This window comes from Rhinolophus ferrumequinum, chromosome 22, assembly GCF_004115265.2.
Source record: "Rhinolophus ferrumequinum isolate MPI-CBG mRhiFer1 chromosome 22, mRhiFer1_v1.p, whole genome shotgun sequence".
In the NCBI taxonomy this organism is placed as follows: Eukaryota; Metazoa; Chordata; class Mammalia; order Chiroptera; family Rhinolophidae; genus Rhinolophus; species Rhinolophus ferrumequinum.
The window spans coordinates 51,416,592-51,439,146 of record NC_046305.1 but is presented as its reverse complement, the minus strand read 5'-3'; the positions used below and the strand labels follow the sequence as shown (position 1 = coordinate 51,439,146).

Sequence of the window (22,555 nt, the reverse complement as noted above, 5' to 3'; positions counted from 1 at the left end):
TGTGTGTTGTAGGGAACAGGATGCTGGTTTGTAAAGGAAACTTGGCATTCTCTCCCATGGAGCTGTTTTCTGCCTGGACTGACCTCACAATCCTCACAATCAGGTGACCACCCTGACACCTACCTGTCAACTTGACACTGAATCTGAGCAATCAGTGGTTGGGTCTGTATATTAGCAAAATGACAGCAGAGGGCCCCCATGGTTCACTGCTTTTGAAGACATGCTGAAATAATTTGTCTTTCTGCCTTGACACTCTCCAAGCTACAGGTGGTTCCAATTTTCAACTCGTGGCAGAAACCATAAGCCAAGGAAGCAAATAAGTGTTTCCATAAACGGTAGAAAAGAAATACTCTCCTGCTACCTACCTGTGAGATGCCCAACTTGGTACTTCCATTAACTTTTGACCTTCTTTCTAAGAAACTCATAAGGAGAGGATTCAATTTTTCTAAGTTGGCTACTGAAGACTGGGGTAGCTTTTCAGCAGCAGTATGGGGTTCCATTTCTTCAATAGGCCAGTCTGGATTGGCTTTCAGAGTCCTCCCCATTATGTTATAGAGGCGCACGCGAATGGATTTCTAAGGATTCCATCCAGGTCGTTGGTTCTGCTGCTTTGGTTTCCCATGAGTACCAAGATGGTTCAAACATAAGAGCGATCACAGCTATCAGTTCTGTTACTTCACTCTAGAAACTTGTGTGTTAGCTGAAGACAGGAACATGTCCCAGCTCTGTCCAAATTAATATGGGCATTCCCTCCTTAGCATGGGGAATACGTTTCTGGAAATGGGAACGCTTAGAGATGGTGCTCCAGTGTGCAAGGTGATAGAGTTTTCTTCACATCCTCTGAAGTTATACATGACTCTGCCCCAGCCATTCGACGATTGATAAGTCCTCCCAGACTGGAGCACAGTTGGGGGACGTTTTATAATGTCAAAGAGTTTACTCCATTCCCTGATTGTTCACCTTTACCCTGTTTCCCCAAACTTGTTCCTCAAAGGTATCTCCAGTCCCTGCAAAACTCCCATGTTAACATTCAGCACAATATTCTTTCTTTATTTCTTTGTGGCAGGCATAGCACCATCACTCACACACACTTTGTTAGCCATTACATGTCAAAACTGTCTCTCAGGGCACAAACTACATCATAGAAAAACGGGTCACAGAGTAGTAAGTCCCCAGCTCCCACCCTGGTCCAGGCCACCAACGTGTCTCACCTGCATTATTGTACTTGCCTCCCAACCTGGCTCTCTGTGGCTATCCTTGCCCCTACCAGTTTTTCTCTAGAAGCAGCGAGAATGATCCTTTAAAAGTGTTAGCCAGGTCATGTCAGTTCTCCGCTCAAAATCTTCCAATGGCTTCACTTCACTAAGAGTAAAACCTGAACTTGGTTTCACTTTCTTTAGATCTGTGCTCAAATGTCACCTTAATGACGAAGCCTCCTCCAACCACCCCACATAAAAATAACAATTTCCCCATCCCCTTCTTCAAAATCCCAATTCCCCCTATCCTGCCCTGTTCCCCATCTACAGCATCTATCATCACATCACATTTACATATTTATTTACAGAATGTGTGGCAGATCACTTTTTCCAAGATGGCCACAACAAGATTTCCCATTCCACACACTTTTCTGACCATGTGATGTTTCTACCACTCCCTTTGAGAGATGTTCCCCACCTGCCTTGAATTGGGGTGAGCCTGTAACTGTGGTGGAAATGATGTTATGTGACCTCTGAGGTTAGGTCACAAAAAAACCATGCAATCTCTGCTGGGTCCTCTCGGACCACACAATCTAGGAACTCAGCCACTATGACATGAGGAAGCCCCGGCCACAATGAGATACCAACAGCCAGCTGTTCTGGCCAACAGCTCTAGCTGCAATCCAAGCCAACAGTCATCAACTTCTAGACTTTTGAGGAAGCTTTTGAGATGACTTCAGCCCCAGCTACTGCCTGAGACTCCAAGTGAGAACTGCTTAGCTTAGCCTAATCATCTCCCAGAGCCATGAGAAATAATAATAAAATTGTTTTAGTTCTAAGCCAGTAAGTTTTGGAGCCATTTATTATCTAACAATAGATATCGGAACACTTTGTTTCTGTGTTGGTGCAAAGGTAATTGCGGTTTTTGCAATTATTTTTAACCTTGTAAACCGCAATTACTTTTGCACCCGCCTAGTATATTGTATGCCTCTCCTCACTAGAGGATGTTTCATGAGTTTAGGGATTTTGTTTGTTTTCTTTATTGCTGTATTCCCAGAACATAGAACCATACCCGGTATATAGCAAGTACTCAATAAATAATTGTTGAGTGAATGGATGCAGGATGCATTTTCAGTATGGTATGTGAAAGGTTATTGGTCAACAGTGTGTGGTCCAGTCTGTTGGGCTAGGCCTCATTGGCAGAGAGCGTAAGTTGGCACTTACAGCGTGGCAAAATATATGTTCCAACAAGACTACTTCAGAGGCAAATTACATTATAATAAGTTACAATAATTATTGCAGGAAAGCATAGAATGGGATTAGAGCTTCATGTAGAATTTGTCTTCTGCTGATTGATTCCATAATCTTACCCTAGGCTTCTCCAGATCAGGTCTGGAAAGGCTTCAGAAGTATTTTCAAAAGGATTAGTGCTTCTTTCCCTTCAGATAATGAAGTTCTTCTGAGAATGACCACGGAAAATCACTCACGTTTTTGGTATGAAATGGGATGAAGTGGAATAAGAACGGATGGTGGTATGGGAACTCATGTACATGGGTGTGCAATGTGGAAGGCCCCCTTACACTGCTTATTTTCCTAGTCTGGTGGTTTGAGTGCAGTGTGTGTGTTAACAGAAGGAAGAAATATGGTTCTGGATCTCCCCAACCTCGCACCAAGTACTGGATTTAGCATTTGGATTGGAGCAAATGTTTGTGTATTGCTTAGAGAGCAACATCCTCCTCAAATAGCCAAGGAAAATATTAGCGTTTTATCATCTCGGAAGGTAAGAAAGGACACATTTTCTTAGTTTCCTGGAAAAGAGGTTAGTTTTTGTCTGGGGGAAAATAACAGGTGGATGGTCTTGAATGGACTAAGCAATTTCTTTGGGCCAACCTACCTCAGCCTTGATTGAAGCAAAAAGCACAAATGTGGAGTCTATGGTTTCTTAGAATGGAGGGTCTTAGCTGAGTCTATTCACAATGGTTTCAAAGCAGTTTTCACACAAGAATCACCCTGATAAGCAATCATGTGTGGCTTCTTTTCAGAATCCAGAAGGGTTCAGGGTAAAATGGCTTTTAAAAGTTCTTCACTTCTGGCTACTACCATAAGGCTAATTGATTGAATCTCTTGAGGAAGTGTGCCATTTTGCTGCCTTTGTTCAAATGACAGTTGTTGGTGCCATTGGGCCTCACCATCTGGCCTGTGGCATGAGGTTCCCTTCTTGATTAGGTACAAGCCTTGGGTAGAAAGTGGGGAGATGCCCAAAATTTCCCTGGAAAGTCCAGGCAAGTGAATTGGGGAATATTTTCTTTGGAAATCCCATTATTCTAACCAAAATTTAGATATGGCTTCTGAAGCTAATTATTATTTCATTTAAAAAAAAAACAAACTGTTTTTATTTATTTATTTATTTGCAGGCCCAGGCAAACTTGACTAGAAAAGAAGCCCGGGCAGGGGTTAGGATGAGCCCATGACGTCCCCGGCGCCCCAACCAATTGAAAGGCCACGAAAAGGGGAGGGCGGAAGTGACGAGCCGTATCCCTCCGCGGGGCGAGAGGGTCGGTGGGGGGAGTCGGCGTCTCTCTCCCCCGCGCCAGCTCCCGTACACGGAGCCGCATTCCTTGGCCCCCCCACCCCCCTCCCTCGGGGCCCCCCGCCCCCCTCGGGAAAAAAAAACCACCTCAAATCACTCGAACCCGAGGGAGGTTTCCTTGCACCCTCAGGGAGACGAGCTTTGAACGGTCCCCTCTTTCCCTTCTTCCCCCCAAACCCCCGTTCCCTCCCCTGCTCCCACCCCCTTCTCCCGGCGCCGGGTGTAGGTCCCTTTAAGGCGACGGCGCCTTCCTCGGGTCAGACTACCGGCGGCGACGACCACGGGAGGTGAGTGAGCGAGAGCGCCTTCTCTCTCCCCACCCCCTTCTCCCGGGGGTTCCGTTATCTTTTCGCTCGGCGAGGCGTTCCGAGGCGAGACAATGAGAGGGGGATGGGGCGGCTACGCGAGGGGTGGGGGCGGGGGCCGGTAGCGCGCGCCCCCGCCCCCCTGTGAGTGGCGGCGCGGCCCGCGGCGGCGGGCGTGGGGTGCGGCGCGCGAGCGCGTGTGTGAGTGCGTGTGCCCCGCGAGCCGCGAGAGCCGCGCGGCGGACCGGGCCGCGGAGGCCCCTGCCTGCCTGCCTGCCGGCGCCCCCGCCCCCCGGCGCCCGCCGCGGCGCGCGCGCGCGCACTCGCGCCCCACGGCCCCGCACACACCCGACGTCCACACGCACGCCCGGCGCGAGGCGTCTCGGAGGAGTGGGCGGGCGCGGGCGCGGGCGGCTACCCGCTGGGGAAGGGGCGGGGGCGCTGGCGGCGGCGAGACGGCGGGGCGCGGCGGGAGGGCCGGGCCAGGGGGCGAGGCCGCGCCGGGGAGGCGGGCGGGAGGGGCGGCGGGGTGACGTCCCCGGGGTGGGGGAGTGCTCGGCCCCCCGCGCCCCCCGCACCCCGGGGAAGGAGTGGGGCGCTCTTTTTGAGCGCGAGGAGGAAAAGGAGTGATGGCTTAGCTGCTCCCCTGTGTTATGTAATCTCCACTCGGTCCGATAGTACATCCCAAGTCTTAGTTCACTGCAGTTACTTTCCCCAGTCTCCTCCCCCGGCCCCCAAATTTCTTTGGGATGGCGCCGTGATTTATAAAATGGGATGAGGCGGAAAAAAAATCTATTTTCCGATTATTATATCCTGCCGCGGTGGGCGCCATGTTTATTCTAGGGACTATTTTCTCTGGATTCTTAGCACCTATTGAAAAGGAGTGATGTTGATCCACCTGCTTTCCCTCCTTTCTGCGAGTTGTCCTGGTGTCTTCTCCCGTTAGACGCGGGATTCCCTCCAACTGTTGATGACACGTTTCTCTGCTCACTAGTCGTGGACATTCTTTGCTCAGAAAAAGGTAGAGCTGAAGAGCCTTGTAAATCATTGAGCCCAGTCTCATTTTTGAGGTGGAAATGGAGGTACCAAATTGAGGTGGTACAATCTCAGAATAGCCTTCTACCCTATGTAGACACCTCCCCCCGGAGCTCAAAACCCCACGTAACATACCAGCTATGTTGAAGGTGTATCTCAAACTAAAGGAGCTAACAAGGATGATTCTTAGCATGAACAGAATGGAGTTTTACTCTCAGGAATTTTCACACCTAGATGCAGGGGAAAGGAGGGGCTACAGAGGGCTGTTTCTTGGTGAAGGACGTTGAATTTCAAGACATACTGCTCTTCGGTCTGGAGGTTGGACTTTGAATTCGAACCACTTAGCACAAAAGTTAATTTCGGGGTGCATAAAAAGTACCTTAGAGATTGCCAAAAAGTGCAATTTTGGGGACCGCATCCCCAAGTCTGTTTGGGTGTGATGGGGAGGGAGGTGTCACCTCTACATTTTTAATCGGCCCTCCTTCAGCTGAGACTGATTAACGTAACTACCACATAGAGAACTATTGGTGTAGCATAAAGGTACTCAAAATAGAATCTTTAAACAGAATTAAATTGCAATCTGTGCCCTTGATTTCCTGCCCCTTTCCTATATTATGGTTATAACATACCAGCTATGTTGGGGGTGTGTCTCAAAACTAAATAAACTAAGGAATGAAGACTCTTGAACAGGATTTTGGTAGTGTTTCCATTCTCAAACTAAAGGAACTAACAAGGATGATTCTTATACCACCTTGAACCAGTGGTATAATTTAGGAAAGCGGTTCTCAAAGTGTCCACTGACACCTGGGGACCCCCTCATACCCTTTCAGGGGAGCTGTGAGGACATAACAATTTTTAGAATGACACTAAGACACTATTTTCTTCGCTGACGTTTGCACTCGTGGTCCAAAAGCAACTGGCGGTGCCTTAGCATAAAGCAAAGAAGTGGTGTGAAACTTGTACTTACTTGAGAATGTCCTTGATGAAGCAGTAAAAATGATTAATTTTATTAAATCTCAGCACTCGAGTACATCTTTTTAATTTTTTAAGAATCTATGATAAATTGGGAAGTGCGGGGTTGGAAAATTAAGTTTGCGAACTTGTTGCAACAAGGTGGCTAACCTTTTTTTGATATCAGAAGGATCATTCATTATGAATTTTACACAAAAAGCACTTATACTGCCTTCCAGGGTATGATCGTTGACTTGTGAGCTGAATGTTTCATGGAACAGCATTTTTACTTGAAAGAACGATTGACAAGCTAGTTTTTTACACTTGAGTGCGTGACGGATGTTTTCTTGAAAAATTAATGAAGTGAGCTTGTTACTTCCAGGAAAACAGTTGACAGTATTTGTTACCAATGATAAAAATTTGAGGGTGAAAATTAGAATTCTTTAAAAGTTGACATCTCAAGTTTGACAGTTTCCCAGTATTTAAAACTTTTCTTATAACAGCAACGTGAATGACTGTTTTTTTTAATTATTGTATAATGATGCATGTCAACATTTGGAAGATGGGCATAGCTCAGTAAATATGTATTTTCCAAATGACCTGTGCATGATGTTTCAGAATCACCATGGGTAAAAAATCCTTTGAAAATGCAGGATACACCAATGGATTTTAATATAGCAAAGTACAAAAAGTTAATTGATAGGGTTTCAGATTCCAAGATCGCAACTATCCTTTAAGAAACTACCATTTGTTGAGTTTTAGTATTGCATCAATATACACAGCTATCTGTAAAGGTTTCTAGAATACTTTCTCCCTTTTCCGACCACCTATGTGAGGCCAGGTCTTCATTATGTACCCACCCGAATGCAGAAGCAGCTATGAAAATCCATCTGCCTTCTATTAAGCTAGTCATAAAAATTTGTAAAAATGCAAAACAGTGTTACTCTCCTCGCTATTTTGAGGAAAAAGAGTAATTTTTAAATGAACATGTTAACATGTAATGGGTTTTTAAAAATGTATTGCTAAGTATTTAAAATTGTTCTGTTTTAATTTCTAATAAGGTAAACATCAAAAGATATAATCCACATAAAAGCTCTTTGGGGTCCTCAATAATTTAAAGAGTTTAAAGGGGTTCTGAGACCAAAAATTTTTAAGAAAACTTTTAAGAGACTTTTAACAAGGGTCTGTCCTTTGCGTCTCCTGAGATCATCCAAACTTGCCTCCATGCAAGAACATCTGGAGAATTTACAAAATGTCAGTTGGAGTTAATAATAGAAGAGGCAGTGAGTTGGGGGAGAATTCTAGAGCAAAAAAGGTTGGTTTGAATCCTGGCTGGGATATTTACTAACTGTAACCTTGGGCAAGTTACTTAATCTCTGTAAACCTCCATTTTGACCTCACCTGTAAAATGTAGTACTCAGGGCATAAATTTGTGAGAATCATTGAGATATGAATGTAAAGTACGTAATAATGCCTGGCCATATCACGGTAAAATAAATGTATTTCCAGATAATGAATCTTTAGCATGTATGTCTTTTCGTGGAAGGTGGAGATTGCTGATTTAAATTACAGACCCTAGAGCTGGTTGGGGGTCTTTGTTGTATCAATATGGTAAGACTTGGATAGATTATTTGACATTCTGCTTTGTTGATATTAAGCCATATCCACAAAAACATTATTACATGTAACGCAGGGGAGGAGAGGAGAAGGGAAATAGACTAACGTGTTGCTGGTATTTACCAGAGTGAGAGGCAATCCAGGGAGCAGAAACGGAATTTAGACAACATCCAACTGTGAGTGAAGAAAAGCTTTTCTTGGGAGAGGGACTCTTGAATAGTAAACTCTTTAAAAATAGGGAACTTAATGCTTACTTCAGTTGTTTTAGTAAACAGCACATTCCTGATATTTGGGTGCTTTCTGATAGATTTGCTGCTTGATAAGTGGGAAGTATTTTATGTTGGGGGATATTAGACGATTAAGACGTTTTAAGGATCCACTGTGAATACTGTATGTAACATCCTGTGAGGGACAAAATGGGCCATACAGAGGATTGGATAAATAAAATCTGCTTATTGCAGGCTTAACAATAATTTTGTTTTATAGCCGTATTAATGATTCAGCCCTATAGGTTTTCTGGAATTAATCCAAAAATTGAGGTAACTTGAAAACAAATGCCAGTTATTTTGAGGATTATTATTATTTATTTCTCACCCTGAAGCAAGAGAGTGGTATTCTTCAATTTTTTTGTTTTTTAAAACATTTTTCCTGTTCCATATGTTCTTTTTATCTTGATTTATGGGCGGGTATGTACTAGCAGTGAATTGAAAATGTTAGACTCTGAATTGTTTGTTCCTAGTATTTATTTTACAGCTATAAAAGAATCAGGCAAATTAAAGGAATTCAAAGCTTCAAGAGCCAAATCTTTGTGGGAAGCTTTGGTAGAAAACAGATGTTTTCCTAATCTTCTTTGAGATGAAGATAAGTAAACATTTGCTGCCTATTAAATACCTCAAAAGTAGACCAACAGGTATATCTGCAGGATTCTTTCTGCTGCTTTTACATAACATCATTTGTAAAGAGTCTCTTTGTATCTTGCCTTTTCAATTACGTAGACTTTTACTGACTAGCTGATTACATAGGACCTGAGTAGTAGTAGACTACCCTACTTGCCAGCATTTAAGATACAATCCACTCCTCCCTAGAAAGGTATGTATCTGCTTCACCCACATTACGGATGGAAAGATGAATGCCAAAAACTTAAAAGGCTATGGGGATTGCCAATAGTCCTGTATGAGCTGCAGTGTTGAGTAAAGCCTACTGGGTGCACAAAATCATGTACTAGTGCAGTTATTGCTGTAAAAATACAGAAACCATGTAGGTTACCAACATACGTCATCAGGGATTGGATTAATCGAAGATGGCAGTGTTGACCTTATCTTACAGTTCCTTCTTGGTAGCTTGTATAACCCACCTTAGATTCGTTTCTTTTTTCTAATATTTCATTATTGTGCCACATCTTAAGAAATGTATATATGCAATCTGTGTGAAAATTGCTCCTAGAAATAAGGACAAGTTAACCGAAAATTCAACCAGCAAAACTACCAGTTTGATTTAGTAAATGGCAGAAAGATAATGACAGAATATAGTAGTATAAAATATGACAACCAAAATATGAGTAAGTGGTTTTTCTCCCCGGCTTTTTCAGCTTTGTTGAGGTATAATTGACATACAAAACCGTAAGATATTTAAATATACCTCATGGTGAGTTCATATACATGTACACTGTGAAAGGATTCCCCCATCTAGTTAATTAACACGTCATCATCTCACGTTTCTTTCTTTTTTTTTTTTTTTGGTGAGAACATTTAAGTTCTACTCGTGTAACAAATTGATTTCAATTCTATGATACAGTTACCAACTGTCAGACATTGGCCATGTTTTACATTAGATCCTCAGACTTTTGTTCACCTGATCCCCCAACTTTTTATTAAGCAAGTTTCATGCGTGTACAAAAGATGACCAAATACTACAGGGGTGCCTACTCCACCTACACACAACCGTTTTTAACATGTTGGCATATTTGATGTCTATAAGAAAATGCCAAAGTATCCGTGTATTTGCTGAACCACTTGAAAGTCACAGGCATGACACTTGCATGCATTTGCTAGCAATAAATACATTCTCCTACATAACTCTATGCCATTATCCTTTCTAAGAAAATTAAAAATAATTCCCAAATGTCGTCTGTTATCTCCAGGCATGCATCAGAAACACTGCCGGCTTAGTTTCAGACTCTTAATAAAGCAAGTCACACGAATTTTTGGGTTTCCCAGTGCACGTAAAAGTTATGTTTACACATACTGTAGTGTGTTATTAAGTGTGCAGTAGCATTATGTCTAAAAAACGTGCATACCTTACTTAAAGATACTTTATTGATGAAAAAAATGCTACCCATTAACTGAGCCGGTTGGAACCCGGCTGTGATAGACTTGCTCAACCTACGGTTGCCACAAACCATCTATTATATTTGTAGAAAACACATTCTCTGCGAAGCGCAATAAATTGAGGTATGCCTGTAGTCTATACTCAAATATTCTAATTATCCCCAAAATGTCATTTACAGCTTTTTTATGAACCAGAATCCAATAAAGGCTCACATGTTACATTTTATTATGTCTCTTTGCTTCAGTCTAGTTTGGTCTTCTCACTGTGTGTGTGTGTGTGTGTGTGTGTGTGTGTGTGTGTGTGTGTAAAGAGATCTTATTTTTTCTTTTTTTCCTTTTTTCTTTTAAGGAGGGTGCAGCTCACAGTGGCCCATGTGGGGATTGAACCGGCAGCCTTGGTGCTACCAGCACCACGCTCTAACCAACTGAGCTAACCGGTCACCCCAAGAGACCATGTTTTGTAATATTTCATATTCTGCATTTGTCTGATTATTTCTTTATAGAACGTCTCACCTTCTGGCTTTATCTCATTTCCTAGTGGTGTTGCTTAACCTATTCTTCTATTGCTGTATTTCCTATAAGCTGGAAGTCAAATTTAAACGCTTTTTTTGATTTAGGATTTGATTTAGGATAAACATTAGCGTCAATGGCTTTTCTTGTTTGCTTTTTATAAAAGAACAAGTCACAGACCAAACAGCTGATGACAGAGTTTGGATTGTTGGCTAACATTTTTCCATTTAACCTTATTACTGATACCACCATTGGCTTTTGATGTATAGAGCTACTTCTGTAACTAAGTTCAAGCATAACAATGAGACGTTGAGAAAGAACATAGAAATAGTTTGGGATCATGATATTGGTTCACTGTCCTCAGGAAATGATTCAGAAAAGTTGAAGAGGCAAAAAGAGGTGATATATTTAAGAAAAGCAACCCACAGAGGAATTGTAAAGGGCTCACAACCAGAAATTTTAGAAATGGCGATTAGATCAAGGTCTTTGGGAAGTTATTTTCACAAATTTTTCACCAGTCAGTACTGGTAATAACAAATACCAATATTAACCATAATTTTGGAGAGCTAATGTGCTTCAGCTTTATGAGGAGAAATTATGTAGTTGAGCAAGAACAGGAATGGCTCAAAAGTTGTCAGATGAATAGGAAGGTAAAATCAAGTTTCATAGGTAGATGATTCTGGGGTGAAACAAACTAGGTGTATATGAGTTTTATAAAAATGTTTTTACCATTCGAACAAGTTGTCGGAACCTGTTCTTATCCTTTCTGTTGCAGAGAGGATAAATATTTTTTTTTAAATGATAGTTCTTTGTGCATAGAATGTGGCATGATTTTTTTTTTTTTTTTAATTTCCCCATTCAGTTTGATCAGAGTTTCTCAGTCTTCGCACTTCAGACATTCTGGGCCAGGTAAGTCCCTGGCTGGCCTGTTCATGATTGGGTGTTTAATAGCACCCCTCGTCATTCCCCAGTAGATAGATGCGAGTAGGACTTCTCCCTACCTCCACCCTAGTTAGGACTACCAAGATGCCTCCAGACCTTGCCAAATGATTTCTGGGGGCAGACACCTCTTCTAGTATCCTCTTCTAGTATCACCGAGTTGGATAAAGTCCACTGGCACGTGTGACGATTCCTTCATGATGTCCTGTATTCACTGGGTTCCCCGTTCTAGCACCTGTGGACAGCTCTCGAACCCAGCCCCTTCTGCAGTTGCGCTGCACAGCTTGGGCTGTGCCTGGTCTGTGTTGGAGAACATGCAAATATGATGAAAGTTTTTAGCTGTCTTGGAAAGTTTATTGAAGGTAGAAATGGGCTCTTCCTTTCTAAGTAAAGGTCTAGGCCTTTTGCTTTATCTGTTCCCCATCCCCACCTCCTAGTTTACTTGGAAGAGAACTTTATTAGCAATGTGTTATGGATAAAATTTTTGTTAGGAGTAATTGAGAAATTTGTTTGGTGTCTTTGAGGTGATCTGTCTATATCTTGAGGGTTCAAGAAAAGACAGTTTTTTATTTATTTATTTTTTTATTGGGGAACAGTGTGCTTCTCCAGGGCCCATCAGCTCCAAGTCATTGTCCTTCAATCTGATTGTGGAGGACACAGCTCAGCTCCAAGTCCAGTCACCGTTTTCAATTTTTAGTTGCAGGAGGCACAGCCCACCATCCCATGCGGGAATTGAACCGGCAACCTTGTTGTTCAGAGTTCGCGCTCTAACCACCTGAGCCATTTGGCTGCCCAAGACAGTTTTTTAAAAAGTAGTTACTTGCTAAAGGACTTGATTAAACTAAATGTGCCCTCTTTGTTAACCTTTGATTGCCCCTAAAACTTTTAAATTATATGTAATCATGAAAATGATCTAGGCATCTTGTTACAGGAAGGGAAAGGGAATACATACAGTTGCGGTAGGGTAAGAGTGGAAGTAATGAGAATTTTTAAATGTAAGTTATAAGACTGAAACATCTCAAGAATTTCAGAAGAAAATATAATTTTGTTTAAAGTTTCTAAGACAAATATTATTTGTGGATTTGGAATTTTTCTGCCAGATGACATAGGAGTGAAATTGAAGATAGCCAACTAATAGTTTGGGTTGTTACAGAGATAATTTTATATTTAAAGTGAGCAGAAAGGCCCCTGGCATCTGGACTGTGGCCTTGGAATATCATTCCTCACCAAAAGGAATCAGAGCTCTTTGGAAAAGTGGCTGATACCTGGTCTAGGGCAGGAAATGTACATGTGTGAGATGAGCCTGGAACATCTCGTCTTATCAAATGCAAGGACTTTATCAAACACTACGAAGGCTTGTGTCAGGACTCAGGAGCCAACTGAAAACGCTTTCACTGGCCAAAATAGGACACTTAGAGTTCTCAGTGAAGATAACTGCAGTGGATCAAAAGATGTTTAAATCTGTGATAGCATAACAATAATTTAAGAACAAGCTTATTGGTCACTTTGTGGTAATGCTAGTGCAGTGTCTCATTATTTCGAAAACTGGTAAATAGAGGGAAAGGATCAAGCAAGATGGAAAAATCAAGACTTTTACTATATGAACTGCATCACAGGGTGACCAAATAGTAGATTTTATTTTTTTTTATAGAAGCATTCCAATTAAGAAAAAAAGGAATGGTAAATGTAGAATGAGTGTATCCAGACATTGAGCATGCCTCCTGCTGTAAGAAAACACCACCCTTAAGAGTGGTCTTAGAGAGAGAAGGGAGTATGCAGTCATGTCTCTGGATCCAGCTATCACTCAGGATGTGCAGCAGACAAAGGCATAGGTTAATACCCCGTGTCTGAGCAACAGTATCCAGACTGTAGAAACGCCCGGAGGTGACCGGGTCCTTCAGGAAATAAATTGCAAGGGGAAACGAGATGAAGGAAGACCTATAAACGAGAGACTCACGAACCTTATCAAATAGTCATAATATGTGGGCCTTGTTTGGCTCCTGATTCCAATAAACTTCTAAAAGTTGGCATTTGAGAGAATTTCAAGTTGGAGTGCTGACTAAGTATTTGATAAGGGAATCTCCATTTTTTAGGCATGTAATGGTGCTGTGGTTTTCAAACCCTCAGTTTTTAGAGCTACATGCCAAAAATACTGGGCGTGCCAAAAAGATGTATACATATGACTTGTATTCATCTTTTGTTATCGGTGTGGATTGAGTATGGCAATTTTCATGCAGTTTTTTCCTTTCTTCAAATGTGTACCTTTTTTTTTGGCACCTTCTGTATTTATGAATGTAATATTAGGTATTGGCTTGAAAATAATAGGAGGGAGAAGGGGGCATAGAGGAAACCAGGTTAGTTTTCAGTTGATAATTTTGGAAGCTGGATGATGGATACATATCTGACTACTTCTGTATTTCATTAAAATGTACATCTCACCTTAAAAATAGCAAGACGGGCCGGTTAGCTCAGTTGGTTAGAGCGCAGTGCTCTTACAACAAGGTTGCCGGTTTGATCCCCACGTGGACCACTGTGAGCTGCGCCCTCCACAACTAGATTGAAACAACTACTTGACTTGGAGCTGATGGGTCCTGGAAAAACACATTTAAATAAATAAAAGTTAAAACAACAACAACAACAACAAAAAAAAACCAAGACAAATGGAATCACTGCAATCTTGATATGGAGACTTGTAGTTGTAACATCAGGAAAGTTTGCCCCTTCGCTTGGTTACATAATAAATCTTAAATTCACTGCCCATCCAAGTTTTCCCCTTGATGTATAATAAATAGCACAGTGCCCTATTTATTGGCCTGTAATTTCTGAAATTCACACTTTTACCTACAGTTTCTCAGAAGAAATAAAAATGTCCCTCAGTTGAGTAAGGATTGCATTTCAACATAATTTTGTTTTTTAGTGTGAGAAGTCTATGAGTGCATTTGTCCTTTACAGCAAAATAATAGGAAAGAGAAAAAAATTTCAGGTTGTTTTTTTCCCCTTGTGAGAGATTAAGTGAAAGGCTTGGTGTGGAAAGATGCTAAACATGAGTAGAATGATAGTTTGGGAAGATCTGTACATTTTAGTACTGCTTATATAGTAATTCCTGTCTCCTTTGAACAGAAATAGTGAAAAAGTGACTGTATGCTGTGGATCACAGAGAATGATGGTGGGTTTTTTTTGAACATCTGGTGGAGATATTAAATACAGCATTTCATCATATTAATGATTTCTTTTTCATAACTGGAAAATTACAAGAAGAATGCTAAATTTTCATTTTTCGTTTTCAAGGTTTTAAAGTAGGTTGGTATCTATTGTGGCCTGGCCATCTTTTTGATAGAGTTAAATTTTTGGATTCTGAGCTATTGATGTTGGAATGAAAGGAATGATCACGTTCTGAGAAAAAGAGTCTAGGTCAGAATTGAGGACTAACTGAAAACTTGGTTTTGGTGTTTTTCAAAGATGTTTTGGGTATAAGTCCGTGAAATAGGCTCAGTCACAGATTTATTATGTTCTGAATTGACAAACCTTGTTAGTTAATTCCCTCTGGTTTGCTGTAAAACACTTGAAAATAGTTTCTAAGTTGAGTTTTCTTTCAGTTTTGAATCTTTTAATTTACATTGGTTTTCTTAGCAAAGTATTTACCTGAGGAGTTATTTTTCCTTCTCACTTGTTAAAAACTAGTTAGAACACAAACATCCTTCTTTGCTATCTTTTCAAAATCTACCCTTCCCACTCTGTTTCTTAGAATACCTTTTTGGTGGGAGGAATAACATGATTTGACTTTGGTCAGATGGAAGAAACTTTCAGTATTATTAAAATTCATTGTTTCACGAAATAAAACATGAACTTAAAATATTACATACTTGAGATAAAAGACCAGCCTTTTGGATATGCTAATATTTTAATATCCATAGGCATGACATTGAAAACCACAGTTTGCATTTAGATAACGGTCCTTATTCCAAAGGAAATTTTCTACAGATTGCTCAGCATATGTATGGAGAGTTTGCTTGCAGCTGGTCAGAGCTGAAAGAAGATCCTTGGAAACCATCTGTAGAGGTTATCCATAGTTTATATTCATTCTGCTGAGTGTTTGATATTTATGCGTTAATCACTGTTAGTCGTTTGTTGACTGCGGCCTCTCAGAAAGTTATACAGCAAAGAACAATGTGTAAAAATTAAGTAGTTAGGAAAAAAGTTTTGAGTGTGGTCTTTTTCGAAAGTGGAATTAGACTGAAAAATACAAAAGTGTGTGTTCTGTAGTCTTGGCTCAGAGTGACTGGATATGGATTTAGTTTCTTTTTAATTCAGTTTCTGGCTAGCATTGTCCTTTGTGTATGTAAATTAAATACGAAACAGAAAATTAAAGTTGATGCTTTAGATCTTTTTCTTTCCGTGCTCATTCCTTCTCCCCTTTGTGGTTTTGGGAAGACCGAAATAATTAAACTAGAGGGTTAAAGACCACTTAATCAAGTTAAGCACTTGAGCCATTAAAACTCTGGGTATTTGGCTGTAGCTTGCTAACTCACTGAGGCATTGCCTGGGTATTTTAAATTTTCAAGGAAACTGATGCCATCATCTGTTGGGCATCTCACAAATGAATGCTGTCCGTCATATGGACCTAACTACTTAGGTTGGTCATTTTGTTTTGTTTTTTTTGTTTTGTTTTGCTTTTGACTTAGGGCATGGTGAAAATTTTACTGCTGACACTAAGGGCTCTGAGACCCTTTGCATTAAATTAAAGGCTTTCTTTGAACGTTGAGCTGAAATGCTACTCCCATTCCAAGGCAAAGAAATTGACCTTTAGTCAACTAATACGGAGGGCAGAATAGCAAAAGCTCTCTCTTTGCATTGAAGAGGTATAGGCTTTATTTTTAAAAGAAGCAGTCACCTTGGCAGTGTTTTCAAATTAAAGGCTGACTCTAGAATCATGGTGGGGCGTACAGGATAGCAGTGGGGCTGGGACTAGATGTGACAAGTGACGAGGTTCTCATCTTGGGTGCAGAATTTCAGAGATTGTAGAAAGGCTCGGTAATAAAGAGAAATAGTATTTGAATGTATCATTTTAAAAGCTTAACGTTAATACAAAAAATCTCATAATGAAATAATCCGTTTTAAGTAAAGACAGGATCCAACCATGCACTTACATGATTCACTTTATCCTAATCCCACCCTGGCTATTATAGGTTAAGTCTTTATAATCCTAATTATTGAAGAATTTGCTGTGTATTCTTCCACAATAAATTTTTTCAAGAATAAAAGTTATGAATTTGGACCCTTGAAAATAGGAGGTTAGAGGAAATGGTTACCACTGGATTCAAGAATCTGATTCTATATTTTGTACAAAACAATTTCTTCCATTCTGAGGCCAATATCTTATTTCATCATTTTTCTTGTAGCATGGCGGACACCGACCTGTTTATGGAATGTGAGGAGGAGGAGCTGGAGCCATGGCAGAAGATCAGTGATGTCATTGAGGATTCTGTAGTAGAAGATTATAATTCCGTGGATAAAACTACTACAGGTAACGGAAACTCTCGATCTGACGTTGTTTAAAGTGACTCAGTTGAACGGCATTTTTGCTAAGAAAGTGTGAGGTGGAGAAAGACTGTAAGAATCCGGGATGCCTCATTATGGCGCTGGTGCCACCTTTATTTTTCCATGCTCTAATCTATAAGTGCCTCGGTTTCCTCATACATAAAGCTGGAAGCACAATATTTAATTCATTAAAAACATTGAGCCTCGTATTAACCAGTATTTGCCAAAATCGAGCGATCCTCTTACCGATTGATACATGACGAGAATGCAGAGTGGTGGTTGTGTCATTGCTCATCTATGTACCCAGTCAAATCACAGGTTCCCATAGTCTTGGGGTTTTTTCCTTTGTTTGTTTTACTTGAACTTGGTTTCATTTGTGAGCCGAGCAGAACTTGCTTTGTGTCTGCCTTCACGGACAGTTTACAAACTTAGGCTTTTTAGCTTCTCTTGCAGCAAGGTGATATTGCAGGGTCGAGTTCTGGGTTGCCCTGAATTCAGAAAGTGGGTGGTAGTTCTCCCCCGGACCCCACATTGTACCCATTGCTCTGTATTTTCCTCTTCCTGGCCATTGATTGGGCTGAAACGGGACACGGTTCAGGGCGTGTGGACGGCTTACTGTGCATGGCTCTGAATACCAGCAGTGGTGATAAGAAACCTTTGAGTCCTCAAGGTTTGCTTCTGTATAAGCAACACACTAAAGTCCCGATCGGTCAGCTTGGGAGTTAACTGACCAGGAAATGTGAGACAAAGAAGAAGCCATGGTGTCTGCTTGGTGGAGTGAGGGACAAGCAGGAGAAATCACAGGAGCAGTTGGATTTACGAATAAAGCAGGCAACTTTGGCTATGGAGACCTACAACGAGATGCAAAGGGAAGAGTAGAACAGTGTCCTTTAGTGTCCTCTGTCCCTGCCTCCAAGTGACTGTGCCTCCCCTTCCCCGCAGTTTCTGTGAGCCAGCAGCCAGTCTCGGCTCCAGTACCCATCGCTGCCCATGCCTCTGTGGCCGGGCACCTCTCTACGTCCACCACCGTTAGTAGCAGCGGGGCACAGAACAGCGACAGTACAAAGAAGACTCTTGTCACACTAATTGCCAACAACAATGGTAAGTGGGATTATTGGGAGGGGCGCGAGCGCACCAGAGGTCTTAGGAGCAGCTGCGTCCTCAGGCACCGATGTGGTTCTGTTAGTGGGAGAGGGAATGGAGCAACAGTCCCCACCAGGAAACCGGCAGTAGGTGGTGCTGTCCCTTCTGAGTTGGTGCTGAACTCTTGCGGCTTGTTTCAAGTCATTGCCGCCTGGTCTGGCTGCTGGTCGCTCCGAGGAGAGAAAACGTAAACCCGAAACTCGTAACTGTTAAAGAGATCTGGGGTTTTTGTTTTTGTGTTTGATTGCTTTTTTTTTTTTTTTTTTTAATTGCCACTAGTTTGGTAAGAATTCCCCCAGGGCAGCTTTGTTCTGTATTTTCTCTGGCAGGTTCATTTGCTTATTGGTTCCTGGGTATGGAAAATAGGGTAGGGTGGTTGCCTAGCTGAAGGAAATGGTGAAAGAGTAGTGTTTTTAGTGTGTTTATTGAGTAGAGAGGCTGTATGGTATTGATTTTTTAAAAATTTTGTTTCTGATGACTGTTTCTACACTCTGAATGTGAGTTATTGGCAAATTATGTCTCAAGCTTCAAAACTAGAAGAAGCACCTTCATAGAGTTGTTGCACTGCTAAAAAGGACTTTATTTTTTATTATTTTATTTCCTTTAAAAATACAAAGTGCTATGTGGACATTTTCAGGCATTGTATCACTCACTATGTAGGCACACCTGCGGTACAAAGTGAGATTGCTTTATTAATGCAAGAATAATATGTGCATTGTAGAAAAGTAGAGAAGAACAATAAAAGGAAGAAAAATTTTTTTAAATATCTCACTTTTTCTGGAGATAACTTTGTAACTCTTATTCTAAAGTACATATGTGTACTTTTATATATTCTACATGCTATATGTAGTGATTTACTTTTTACAAAAATGGATCGTATAGTCTCTACATTGCTCTTTGCCTGCTTTTTTCCTTCAAAACATAGTGACTGTCTTCTCATTTAACTAAATATGTATCTGACATTTTTGATGACTAACTGATGTTTGGTTAACTGATATTAACAATAGGTCGTAAAAGGGTATGTTGCTATTTTCAAGAGCCACTGTGAGCGTCTCTGTGTCCTTTCTCACATCCGTAGGTTGTTCTCAAAATATAGAACCAAATGTCAAATTGTTGGATCAAAGGTCATCACAATTTTAAGGATTTTGATCAATATTTGTTCCTGGATTGGCCGTCAGTTTTCCATTAGAAGTGCACATGGTGTTCTTATTTTTGGATGTAACACTTATTCTGCTATTGTTGGACATTTTTTTTGAGTCCCGATTTTTTGTTTTATTTTATTTATTCCCTTTTAAATAGTCCCAATTTTTTGTAATTACAAAGTGCTATGTGGACATTTTCAGGCGTTATATCACTCACTATGTAGACACATCTACGGTACAAAGTGAGTTTGCTGGGTCGGGCATTTAAGATTTGATAAGACAGCGTCAGATTGTCCTAATCTGTTGCTCTAAAGAAGTGACCACCAGCAGCTCTTTCCCCATATTTTTTCAATCTCTGGTCACTGAAAGTATGATTTTTATCATGTGGAAAGCACTTAGAATTTTTTTCAACTTACAAATAAAGGCCCTCATATATATGTAAAGATGAGGCACCACTATCTAGAGAATTCTCTCATGTTTACAGATGTGGAAACCAAGGCCTAGAGAGTCTAAATAATTTGCTTAAGGTCAAATAATTGGTAACTGACTAAATTGGACTTGAATTATGTAGACTTGAAAGCTTGTGGCCTTTCCACTGTATTTTACTGCTATCCTTGGGTTCTCTTAAAATAATCTGTCAAAGCTCTAAGCTCTATTAGCAACCAGTTTAGCTAAACTTCTCTTTGATCCAAGGGTTTGATGAGCATCTCATGACACCGTGACGTAACCTAGTCCCCTTGCTCTGAATGGACTCGATTCCCGAGCCCTCTTCAGGCCTGTGTACTAAGTTTTAAATATACAGTATATATAAATTGATTTCATTTATTTCAGAAACCGCTAGTATTCAAAATAAAATGTTAAACCAACTTCATGGTTAAAAAAAATGGGTATAACCACAGTTACATGTGTCTGCATATTCTTCCAAAAACTGTCCATGCATAGATAAGCACACATTAATAGGTCCAGTTTGTCTAGCCATATAAATATATATATATATCCTGTAACTTTTTTATCAGGTACTCTTGGATGCCAGCATAGGGATAAGATGGAGGGATAAGACTTCACAATAGAGTGGATACAAAACGTTCCTCTTACAACCCAGTTCACCTATAATAAGCCTTTCGTTTAATTGTATTGATACATTGTCTACTTATTACATTATCAACATAGCAAGGGAGAATAACTTGTCAGCAATTTAGTATTATTTCCCCTAGTGCACTAGGTTCTTTGGAAACTAAAAAGCTGTCTTTTCCCCCCGCCCCCCTTTTGTAAGACCTGTTTGAAAACCGTTCTGGCTCCTGAGTCCCAAGAGCCACCTCCTCCAGTCATCACATTTTAAAAGACTGTCCCTTTTGGGGCATTGATTGGCTTTTGTCGTTTATCTGGTTCTCTTATTTTCCTTGCCCTCTCTACATTAAAAGGCATTCACTTGGCTCCTGATTTTAAGGAACATTTTTATGTGTGTGGGAGGGAAAGAGTTAGGAGGAGCACATGGATATATTTATAATGGTCTAATCTGAAACTGGGTGGGGTTTGTTTCATCATTACACTTTATAACCTAAGTTTTATATAACAGTCTATGTGAATCAAATGTTAAAGTGTAATTAAGGTAAAACTATTTCAAAACAATGAATGGGACGAGGGCTTGGGGATGGACACAGTTTTGACCTATACTCCAAAATACCTGTCGTCCCATGGAGAGTGATAGTTTCAAAAAAAAAAAATCCTTTCCTATACAATGAAGAAAGAATAGTTTTTTTGTTTGTCTGTTTTGTTTTGTTTTTAACAAATTATACTGGGGCAACTGAATGCTTTCTTCCACATTGATAAAAATGAAGTACCTCCCACCCCTACCTCATACCAATACAAACATTAACTGTGAATGATCACAGACCTAGATGTGAGAGCTATAACTATAAAGGCAAACATGGGTAAATCTTTATGACCTGGACTTAGGCAGTGGTTTCTTAGGTGGGGCACCAAAAGCATAAGTAACTATAGAAAAATTAGATAAGTTGGACTTCATAAAAATTTAATAAACCTTTTATGCTTCAAAGGGAGGGCACAATCAAGAAAGTGAAAATATATAACCCATAAAATGGGAGAAAATTTTTGCAAATAATATATCTCATAAGAGACTTGTATCCAGACTATACAAAGAACTAGTTCAATCCAGTAATGAAAAGACAAATAATCCAATTTGGGTGGCAATGGATCTGAATAGACACATCTCCAGTGAAGATATATAAATGGCCGATACACACATGAAAAGGGGGCCCAACATCGTTAGTTGTTAAGGAAATGCCTATCAAAACCACAACTACTTCGTACCCGCTAGGACAGCTGTAATCAGAAAGACGGACAATAGCAAGTGTTGGTGAGAATGTGGAGAAATTGGAACTCTCACATACCGCTCAGGGGAATGGAAAATGGAAAATAGTTGGGCAGTTTCTCAACAAGTTAAGCATAGAGTGATCATGTGACCCAGCAGTTCTACTCTTAGTTATATACCCAAGAGAGTTGAAAATATGTTCACACAAGTACTTGCGCACAAATGTTCATAGCAGTATTATTTTTTATACCCAAAAAGTAGAAACAACATAAGATGTTGAATGGATGAACAAAATGTGGTACAGCCATACCATGGAATATTATTAGGCCCTAAAAAAGGAGTGAAATACTGATATATGCTATAACGTGAATGAAACTTGAAAACATAATGCTGAGTGAAAGAAATCAGACACAAAAGGCCACATGTTGTATGACTCCATTTATATGAAATGTCCAGAATCAGCAAATCCATGGTGACAGAAAGTAGATTAGTGGTTGTCGGGGCTGGGAGAGAGGAGAGTGGGTAATAACTGCTAATGGGTGCAGGTTTCTTTTTGGGGTGATGCGAATGTTCTGGAATTAAATAGTGGTGATGGTTGCACAAATCTTGTGGATATACTGAAAACCTCTGAATTGCACACTTTGCATGGGTGGTATGTATGGCACGTGGATTATATCTCAATAAAGCTGTTTTTGGCTTTAAGGGGGTATTGTTTGTTTAAGAAGGTGTCAGGAATAAAATTTTGGAATATTTTTTTTTTTTGCCGTTCTCCATAATCTGTCACTCAGCCCTGGGAAGTTAGTCCTATAGCTTTGGCTGATCATATGTTTGCATTGGAAAGAGACAGTATGAAGGGCAATAAACCAGTGCTTAATTCTGAGCTGTGAAAGATGTGAATTTAATTTTATAAATTTCTTAATGCATAAATAA

General features: G+C 40.5%; 1 protein-coding gene across 7 annotated transcripts in view; it reads left to right on the top strand.

The window, feature by feature from the left end:
* The first annotated feature begins 3,734 nt into the window (after nucleotides 1–3,734).
* POGZ (pogo transposable element derived with ZNF domain) overlaps nucleotides 3,735–22,555 on the top strand; it is a 41,615-nt gene continuing 22,794 nt past the window's right edge. For 2 of the 7 annotated variants that reach the window (XM_033092746.1, XM_033092744.1), the window contains exons 1-3: nucleotides 3,735–4,073; nucleotides 16,870–16,994; nucleotides 17,951–18,109. In XM_033092746.1, coding sequence (XP_032948637.1) covers nucleotides 16,871–16,994; nucleotides 17,951–18,109 — 283 coding nt within the window. In that variant the 5' untranslated portion in view covers nucleotides 3,735–4,073; nucleotide 16,870. Of the gene's footprint in view, nucleotides 4,074–4,971; nucleotides 5,113–16,869; nucleotides 16,995–17,950; nucleotides 18,110–22,555 lie in introns of those variants that run through there. The other 5 variants (XM_033092750.1, XM_033092749.1, XM_033092745.1 and 2 more) reach the window with 4 other exon arrangements.